Genomic DNA, 9,902 nt, shown 5'->3' with positions numbered 1-9,902 from the left:
GGTGAATACCCACTTCATCAAATGCATGGGTATGTCATGTGTCTCACAAAGTGGATATTCACTCATGAAAGCTTACGCCCCAATACGTCTGTTAGTCTATAAGGTGCCACAGGACTCTTCGTCACTTTTTACAAAATCCAGTGTAGTGGCTCTATTTAGTTGTAAATCAATACAGTGTAATGGTTACATAGACTAATGAGAATACACTTTAAAGATGTGAAATATAAATGGAAAAGTTGATTACAACTGATTATTTAAATCGAGGCTTTTCCACTTGGCGATATGACTCGCAGGCTTCACTGGAGCCACCCTGACAAAGTTTACAGAGCACAGAGCCTGCCCCGACTTTTAACACAGCGACTAATAACGAACAGTCCACACAGGGCGACAGGAGCATGTTGTTTCCCGCCACAGCGCGCCAAGAGCCTAACAACAACAGAACACGCTCCCCTCAGAAGATGGGCTGAGACCCCTTCCCCCAAGCGCTCCGCCATGTCACGTGCCCCTCCAAAGCCCACTTCCTGGGCTGTCCACACGGTTGCCTGTTTTAATCGATAGCGAGGCCCACAGTCGGGCACTGTATGGCAAGTGTCTCACACAGGGCACGACCCGGTAAATCCCTAGCCGCTGTTATTTTCTTGCCCCCACTCCGCCGCCCTCGATTGCTTTATAGTCAGGCAATTCGCGGACAGCTCCTGAGGTCCCCCGTTAAGATAGCCCTGGAGGCCCCTCCTCCTTCCTTTCGGCCTGAGCCGCCATTTTGTAGGTATGTGTGAGACCCAGTGCTCTTGTCACGCTGCTGTAACACCGGCCAGGGAGCTGCGCGGCTGCGGTACCGATGGGCGCTGGGGAGGGCAGCGGGTGGAGGCCTAGCGGGGCTGGGGCTGGGGCTGGGGCTGGGGCTGGGCTGGGGGCGGCGGCGGCAGCAGCAGCAGCGCGGGGAGGGTGGCTGCATGGGCCGGAGAGGCCGCTGCATGTGCTTGCTACGAGCCGGGACAGAAAAGGGAGGCGGCTGTACGGGCCCGGGGTGGGGGGAGTTGGCGCGAGAGAGGGGAGGCCGCTGCACAGGCCTGGGAGGTGGCTGCATGGAGAAGGGGGCCCCCAAGTGGAGGTGCGGGGGAGCTGGCTGCGGCCGGGGAGCGGCATTGCCGCCTCCTGCACCCCTGTTCGGGCGCCCCCTTCTCGCTCGGCGCGGGGGCTGGGGGGGGGGGGCAGGTTTCCAGCTTGCGTCCTACTAGGTCCGCCCCGGGCTGCGTGGTGTCTCTTGTCTGCTAAAGGGCTACGTGCCTGTACAGTCCCTTCATCCAGCTGTTAACGTGCCGCCAGGGCAAGCTGCCTGCACTGTGTGAAGTCTCTCTCAGAGAGCTGCTAGCGAACGTACCTCTCCCTCTGCCATCTTTGTGCTTAGGTTAAAATATTTTTTCTGACCTAGTTCATCTAGACAAAACTGTCACGTTTTTTCTCTGGTGACTTTTATGAAGCTCTTATTGGAAGTATTAAGCAACAAGCAGGTTTTGTCAGGGGTTTCTACAGTAATTTAGAGTATGGTTTGAAACTAACACTACCTCCAAGCATGCTGCAAGACCTGATTAGCACTGGGGGCAAATACACGTGGGTAACCTGAGTTGTCTCTTTTTTCTTAATAGCCGTTTGCCAGAATGACAAACACAAAGGGGAAAAGGAGAGGGACACGTTATATGTTCTCGAGGCCATTTCGCAAACATGGTAAGTACAGCTTGTCTTAGGGATACCTGCATTCGTAGCAGTAATGAGTTTAGCCATTCCTAATAATTTAAGTATTGTTAACCATTTCTCATCAACGTTGTATTAAGAACAACGTATTTAAGAATCAGAGAGGTAGCCGTGTTAGTCTGGATCTGTAAAAAGCAACACAGAGTCCCGTGGCACCTTATAGACTAATAGAAGTATTGGAGCGCAAGCTTTCATTGGTGAATACCCGCTTTCAGACATAATCTTAGTTGTATTTAAGGTGAAAACTAAAAATGCAGAACAAAATGGTATCATATCCACTGCTTTTATAGAATAAATGTTTTTTTAATGTAGTAGCTGTCTTTATCTTGTGCTTCCTGAGATTTTGATTACCTCCTCTTTTGACTGCTTGAAAATACCCTGCTATGATGCGATCCAATATAACATGGGTTCACATATAGCATGGTAGCAGTGGGGCTCCTGTGGCACTTTAAAGGATCCAGGGCTCTGGCTGATGCGGGGAGCCCATGGCCCTTTAAATCGCCGTTGGAGCCCTGCCGTCACTACCCCAGGGCTGTGGCAGCAGGGCTTGCTGGTGATTTAAAGGGCCTGGGGCTCCCCGTGGCTGGAGCCCTGGACTCTTTAAATCACCACTGCCACCGCTACCCCGATATAACTGGGTTTCACCTATAATGCAGAAGGGAGTTTTGGCTCCCCATGACCACGTTATATCGGGGTAGAGGAGTAGGTTACAGTATGAATACAGTACTTGTCATCTTTACTAAAGGTAGGATAAGAACTGCTTTGAAGGGGAACGTGAGAAATAGTTATATGTATTGGGAGCACTGACTTAAAACTAGAATTAATTAACAAGTTCAAACTGCTCTTACCAAAAGGCAATGGCAACAGCAGTTACACAGCTGACAGTGGGGAGGGGGGGAGGAAGCTTACAATGTAGTATTGTCTTGTAACTTCTACATTGATCAGGTTAAAACTGAACTTTGAATAAGCCATAGTATCTTAAATTGCACTTTTTTTAAATGTGAGAAGATGGATGGCTTCTCCGTTTCTAGCCACTTAAACTTTTTCAGATGAGTTTGAGAAATACCACTTTTTAGTAAAATTGATTCTTATGGAATGACTTGTATTTTCCCCCCACCAGGAGTTGTCCCTCTGGCCACCTATATGCGAATCTACAAGAAGGGTGATATTGTGGACATCAAGGTATCTTCTAATAGTGTAGCATAATTAAAAGATGAAATAAGGTGGTCTAAAACATATTCAGTGCCAAAACAATGTTGTATACATTTTAAAAACATGGCTGAGACTGTAAATGCTAATTAGTGGACTGTTTTGGTTGCTGTAACAGCTGTCTCTTCAATTGTGCATGTTCACTGGGAATTGATGTCTGGAAGCTGGACATCTTGAGATTTTTCTCTTTGTACAGTGCCTGACACAATGGACCCAGATTCATGATTGCGGCTCCCCTGGATGTTGTTGATATACAAATAGCAGTAATAACTCAGTCTGCAACTCTCTATTGGCCTAACAAAGCCAACGTTTTACTTCTAGGGTATTGTGCAAAGGGGATGTGGCTTTGCTCCTACCTAAAATCCTAGATACAGGTAGAGTTGCTTGAGTCAATATATAAAAAGTATATGCACAGAGATGGAAGCAGTGAACACATTTTGAAAATATGGGGAATAAACTAAGGGATGTACTTGATTACATATATAATAGGTGCAGTGTGACAATTTCAGTTGCAGTGAGTACCATAACTTTGTATTTTCTGAACTTGTGCTCCGGAATCAACTATAGTGTTGCTTCAAATTAGCTTTTTCACTGGATACTGATTTATTCATAGAAGAATTCTACTTTTATCTTCCAATATGCAAACTTTTGAGAAGATTTGCCTGTTTGAAAAAGCTAAGGATGCAAAGTCTAAGCTTCTTGACATTCTGGAGCTTGATGATGACTGTCTCATGTGATTGCTTTGGTAATAGCAAAATGAGCAAATCATTTCACCGGCACTGAAAGCAAGCCAGGATTGTCAGAGATTAGTAGATTTCAGATATCTTGTGACCATTTGAGTAGCTCAATGCAAACCTGTAAACCTATTCCAAGATATCCATAAAATTAAGAGTGTCAAATTTATTCTCTATTCTCCACATTAAAGCTGAGTAGAATGGTTTCACTTTATTTCAATGGTCTTACTCTATTATGTTTTTAACAGGGCATGGGTACTGTTCAACAAGGTATGCCCCACAAGTGTTACCATGGCAAGACTGGAAGGGTATTTAACATTACTCAGCATGCTGTTGGCATTATCGTAAACAAACAGGTTAAGTAAGTGTCTTAACTTTCCTCTGTGTGAAATTTGATTTTTGAAAATAACTGTAGTGACACCCCCCTCTTTCACTTTGCCAAGTAGACATTTCTTGTCTTCTTTGGTCATTCAGTTGGGGTAAAATAAGTCCTTTTAAAACCCAAGCAAACGGCATTTGTTTGGCTTGGATCCTGTCAGGGGAAACACTGGTCTCTGAGTGGCACTCTAAACAAGATTATGAAGAGTTCAGCTGGCTAGCATATTTATACTAAATATGTTTTTAAAGGTCTTTATGTTGTCTTAATTTTACTGAACTGGGCATAATGCAGTGTAGTCACTATAACAAGGTACGTAGCCTACTTATCCCTAGACCTACTGACTGGATTGAACTACAATAGTGGTAGATGATACAACTATTTGTCCCTGTATTACAGAGGAGACAATCATTTGTCTTCAAGAGTATTAGTCCTGAGATGATACAACACTTAACCATGAGCTAACGCATCTTGTTGTAGAAACTGATAAAAATCTGACTACAGTTCTGTGTGTTTTTGAGCAACAGCCCTTAAGAAAAATGCTTCTGTGACTTTAAAATGAGCTTCAATATTTGTTTTAAGTACAATAGATTCAAAACAGGCCTTTTCCCTTAGGGGCAAGATTCTCGCCAAGAGAATAAATGTGCGTATTGAGCATATTAAGCATTCTAAGAGCAGAGACAGCTTCCTGCAGCGTGTGAAAGAAAATGAAAGGAAGAAAAAGGAAGCAAAGGAAAAAGGCACTTGGTTTGAACTGAAACGCCAGGTACTGTTTTTTTATTAACTGAACTAATGATACACTCATGACACTTAAGACTCAAACTGCTTGACCATGTAAATGAGCATTTGTTCCTCAGACACTAGTGAAGGAGGGGGCCAATCAACTAATGGTTTTTGGGTCAATACTAGACCAGGCCTAAGTGGGAGAAATATTGATAAACACTGAATATTTGTTTAAGGTAGGTCTGTACTGGAAAAAGTTAGGTTAACCCAGCTGCATTGCTTTGAGGTATGAAAAATCCGTAACCCCCTGAGTGATGATGTTGAGGTGACCTAATGCCCAGTGTAGACACCAGTAGATTGACAGAAGAATTCTTCTATTGACTTGGCTACTCCCTCTCTCTACAATGTGGGAGCCCTTCCCATAACTACTACTCAGTAGCACTGAGACTATTTTAAAGCAGTCAGATTGGAAATACATTTAGCTTAATAGAATCATATGAAAAAACAAACTTCACATTACACATGATGGAATTGGTTTACACATTGCAAATGTGACTGCAAACTAAATGTGTTAAAAAATATAGCAAGTCAGGTTTACTTTGAGTGTTTGTCACATTAATGATTATTGCTATTTTTCCTTTCAGCCTGCTCCACCCAGAGAAGCACACTTTGTGAGAACCAATGGCAAAGAGCCGGAGCTGCTGGAGCCAATTCCCTATGAATTCATGGCATAGTGTAACTTAAAAAAATAAAGGAGTCTCTTTAGGACAAAATGTGAGTGATGGTTGATTACTTTCAAGGCTGCTTTCTGAACATATGCTTTAGAAAATTAATCTTCCTTCTATAATCAAAAGTGTAATTTAATCAGTTTTGGGTAACAAAGGTAACAAATTCTGTACATCACATATACCTTAATTACTATGCTTTGCTTATCCCAATGATTAAGGTTAAGATTTTGTCACAGATGTTTTTAATAAGTCAGGTTGCAAGCAACACACACATTCTGGAAGCCCATGACATGTCCCTGACTTTTTCTAAAAATATAGAGGGAGTAGAAGGGAATAAAAATCAGGGGCCCTATCAGGGCCCCAGCCAAAAGTGAGAGGTTTGTTAAAGTCTGAATTGGTGACCTATGTATCCTTACCAATGATGATTCTCCTTCGATTGCATTCTCATATTGCCTTATTAGACACTGTCAAACAGAATACAGCAAGCAGTATTTAATGTCATATTACAATCTTTAGTTTAATTAAGAAAACAGCTTCAGGTCTCATTTACTTGATTGTTAGCTGAAAGTGGCTCACAGCTGTGTGAGTCTTAGTAGATAGGAACCAGTTTAGGTGTATTTAACTGACCATTATGGACATTTCAGTCTACTGAGTTGTGTGTAAACTGTTAAGAGTTTCAACATTTATAATTCTCAAAACAAGATTTGTAAAAAACAAAGCTGTATGCATACCCGAAAGGTGGTTCCAAGAGCAAATCCCTCCTGTAGACCTCACCACGCTTAAGGTCTGCCTTTGCTCAATCAAACTAAGGTGCTCCAGAGTCCCTGCTTCAGTGGACTTCAGTGTTCTCAGGGAAGGTTGTCTATAGTATTTAGATATACTAAGGCATAGGAATAGATTTTCCTTCCTGTGCTCATCAGATCCACAGCACTGAAAATTCCTACCATACTTAAGGTCCCCAGGAGCTAGTGAAATCAAAATGGAGTTTGTATAGGAAATAGGCCTTGCACCTAAAAATCTTCCCCAGTAACCAGCCCCCTTTCTCCTGCAAGCCAGCTTTCAATTTTGGTAGCTGATTTTAGATATCTGTAACCTACCTTATACTCCCCCCTTTTCCTTGTGTTCTTACATGCCAGCCCCACAGCAGGTGAGGGGAGACTCATTGGTCTCTGCTCAGCCTATCCCCAAACATCCACCCCTCAGATTTACAAAGATATAATGAACAAGAAATACAATGTTATAGCATTAGAACTTCAAACAAATGTTAGCTTAAAAAAATTGTTGGATGCATTGGGAATTCTTGTGCAAAAACAAAATACTACACCATGGCTTGGATGTGGGGGAGGTTTAGGTTGGATATTAGGAAAAACTTCTTTCACTAGGAGGGTGGTGGAGCACTGGAATGGGTTACCTGGGGAGGTGGTAGAATCTCCTTCCTTAGATATTTTTAAGGTCAGGTTTGACAAAGCCTGGCTGGGATGATTTAGTTGGGAATTGATCGTGCTTTGAGCAGGGGTTTGGACTAGATGACCTCCTGAGGTCCCTTCCAACCCTGATATTCTATGATTCTGTACTTACAAGTGCGATAGCACAGCTCCACTACTACTTGCAGCCATGACTAAAGCTTCCCTTGAGTCAATCTAGTACTTGTACTCATAAGGTCTGGTCTACACTTAAATTAGGCTACGTCTAGACTACCCGCCGTATCGGTGGGTTAAAATCGATTGCTTGGGGATCGATATATTGCGTCTCATCTAGACGCGATATATCAATCCCCGAGTGCACTTATATAGATTCCGGAACTCCACCAACCCCAACGGAGTTGCGGAATCGACAGGGGGAGCCGCGGACATCATCCCGCGCAGTGAGGACGGGTGAGTCATCCGATCTTAGATATTCGACTTCAGCTACATTATTCACGTAGCTGAAGTTGCATATCTAAGATCGATTTCCCCCCATAGTGTAGACCAGCCCTTAGATTGATCTAGCTATGTCATTTGGCAGTGAAAAACTTCATGCTGTGTGAGGTAGTTAGGTCAGTGGTTCACACTAACCACTTGTGTGTAGACAGGTTGATGGAGGAATTCTCTATGTAGTTAGAGAAATGGATTAATTACTTTGATAACATTGATGTAGGAAGCATCTACACTATGGTACTACACCTACAGCTGCGCTGCTGTAGTAGACATTAAATACAACTAAAAATAGCTCCTTTAGCAGTCTGCTTCCTGTGGGATCAGCACTGATACTAGAGCTATACTGCTTCAAGGAAAGTGCTGGAGGACTTCTATACTGAGGACTCAGGAATATCCTGAAGCTCTCTGGTTCTCAAGCAGTATGCCCCCACCCCTCCAGGGGCTGTAGCATATTTCCTTGTGGGGTAAATGGTGATGGCCCTGCTTCCACACCATCTTCATGATTTGCACTGCAGGAGTTGTACAGAGGAATCACAATTGTACAACTAGCTCCATGTCATCCCCATGCTTAAGCAGTGCCTAATAGGCAAAACGTTGCTGAAGAGAAACAGCAAGTTTCTGAAGAATTGAATTGGCCTCTGGAACAGCTCACCTTCAATCCCTTTGTCTTCCCACCCCCAGCTCTTCATCTGCTTGCTTCCTTCCATATCATGTCAGTGCCTTTACCCACACCACTCACAGCCTTGCTTCCTCATATACATATACTAATCTTCCTCTGCACCCCCTTATCCCTACCAGCTCAGCTTCTGCCTCTTTCACTTTGTTCAAATTCCCATCTATCTTTTCCATCTATCTTTTCATGCTCCATTTCAACCTCTCATCCACCATTGCCCCTCTGCCCTCTTACCTGTTCTTCCTATCCCTGCATCCCTTTCCTCTCTCAATCATTCTTCCTTTTTCCTCTGCCACATTTGTCTCCATCCACTGACTGAGTACAAATCACTCGGCTCAAAATACAGTGGCCTTGGCTACACTGGCACTTTACAGCGCTGCAACTTTCTCGCTCAGGGGTGTGAAAAAACACACCCATGAGCGCAGCAAGTTACAGCGCTGCAAAGCGCCAGTGTGAGCGTGGCTCCCAGCGCTGCAAGCTAATCCCCACAGGGAGGTGGAGTACCTGCAGTGCTGGGAGAGCTCTCTCCCAGCACTGGTGCCACAACCACACTTGCACTTCAAAGCGGTGCCACGCAGCGCTTTGGAGTTTCGAGTGTAGCCAAGCCCAGTGATAAGAGTCCTAGTGCAGTGGTTCTCAGACCGGGTCAGGACCCCAAAGTGAGTCCTAACCTCATTTTAATGGGGTCACCAGAGCTGGTTTAGACTTGCTGTGGCCTAAGGCCACAGCATGAGGTTTCAGTCCTACATGTTGGGACTTGGGTTACGAGCCCCGTGTTAGGGGTCATGGTTCAATGAAGTTTAAGAATCCCTGTCCAAGTATATTATACAGTTGTGTATTACATATGTTAATTCCATCCAACTCTGGATTTTTTATTTATTTTTTATACACACAGTTTATAGATTTCAAAGCTAAGGCTGACAAGGGCTTCTTTTAAGTCATGCTTCTATTTTCTGGTCTCCACTTGTCTAGATACATCACCTCACTTTCAATTAAAAAAAGATAGCACGATGCATATTTGCACTGGTGGAAGGACCCGATCTTAAAATATCAATGCATGCCAGAATAAGTACAGTGGTTTGATTATATTTGTAATCAAATGCAACTATAAAAGTCACACTTCCAAGCCAGTGGAGAGTGGAGTATGACTTGATTATATTGTTATGCATGTGTCAGTACCTGTAACAAATGTTCATGGGCCTAGTTTCTCCCCTCCTTCGTACCTATAGCATTAATATCAAAGAAATTAACAGGTGTAAATAAGTAGAATTTGGCCCATTAAAGGGAATGCTGATCACTGAAATTTTTCTTTATAATTAGGACATATATATATATATATATATATATATATTAGTCCTCAAATTTTATTTGTCAGCTAAATATCAAGACTGTTGTTAAGTAGGTATCAAAGACAATAAAAAAGTGCTAGTACTCCATTTGAAAGAATGAACAAAATATATACATACCTTTAAGCTTTTGCTAATAGGTGACATAACTTTTGCAGTATAATGGACAACTTGATAGCCAAATATTAACCTATAAAGTATATTTATCTATCATATGTCAATGTAGTTTTCTCTGATAGTGCTGGTCCCTAAGTCTAATAGGACTAACCAAACCCACAAATCTGAACATCCCCAACTCAGGAAGTTTAGATATTACACAAGCTGCAGTGGTGAGAAGATTGGCATATGTAGAAAATACAAACTTCTATTTATGATCAAGTTGATCATCCTTTTCTACCATATGCCCTTCAGTCTAGTGAGATATATCATAGTACTACAACAGAAA

The 9,902-nt window shown here is 42.9% G+C and overlaps 1 protein-coding gene and 2 non-coding genes across 3 annotated transcripts; all 3 read left to right on the top strand.

Annotated features, from left to right (window-relative positions):
* The first annotated feature begins 700 nt into the window (after positions 1-700).
* RPL21 (ribosomal protein L21) lies at positions 701-5,567 on the top strand. Its single transcript, XM_050937349.1, has 6 exons — positions 701-766; positions 1,647-1,725; positions 2,873-2,934; positions 3,944-4,056; positions 4,687-4,837; positions 5,439-5,567. Exons 2-6 carry the CDS (start codon positions 1,659-1,661, stop codon positions 5,526-5,528), a joined length of 483 nt encoding a protein of 160 aa, XP_050793306.1. The 5' UTR covers positions 701-766; positions 1,647-1,658; the 3' UTR covers positions 5,529-5,567.
* On the top strand, positions 3,673-3,749 carry LOC127043429 (small nucleolar RNA SNORD102). Its single transcript, XR_007772273.1, has one exon. It is a non-coding gene; the product is annotated as a small nucleolar RNA SNORD102 (small nucleolar RNA).
* Positions 4,116-4,245, top strand: LOC127043374 (small nucleolar RNA SNORA27). The gene has a single exon (XR_007772235.1). It is a non-coding gene; the product is annotated as a small nucleolar RNA SNORA27 (small nucleolar RNA).
* Positions 5,568-9,902: the final 4,335 nt, after the last annotated feature.

The sequence above is a fragment of the Gopherus flavomarginatus genome, chromosome 1 (assembly GCF_025201925.1).
Source record: "Gopherus flavomarginatus isolate rGopFla2 chromosome 1, rGopFla2.mat.asm, whole genome shotgun sequence".
NCBI classification, from domain to species: Eukaryota; Metazoa; Chordata; order Testudines; family Testudinidae; genus Gopherus; species Gopherus flavomarginatus.
This window is presented reverse-complemented; position numbering and strand designations above follow the sequence as displayed.

What these genes read in the sequence shown, in the direction of transcription:
- RPL21 (XM_050937349.1), top strand. Translation starts at nt 1,659, where the DNA reads ATGACAAACACAAAGGGGAAAAGGAGAGGGACACGTTATATGTTCTCG. An exon ending in GAGGCCATTTCGCAAACATG is followed by an intron (nt 1,726 to 2,872) that starts GTAAGTACAGCT and finishes TCCCCCCACCAG; the next exon opens with GAGTTGTCCCTCTGGCCACC. An exon ending in ATCGTAAACAAACAGGTTAA is followed by an intron (nt 4,057 to 4,686) that starts GTAAGTGTCTTA and finishes CTTTTCCCTTAG; the next exon opens with GGGCAAGATTCTCGCCAAGA.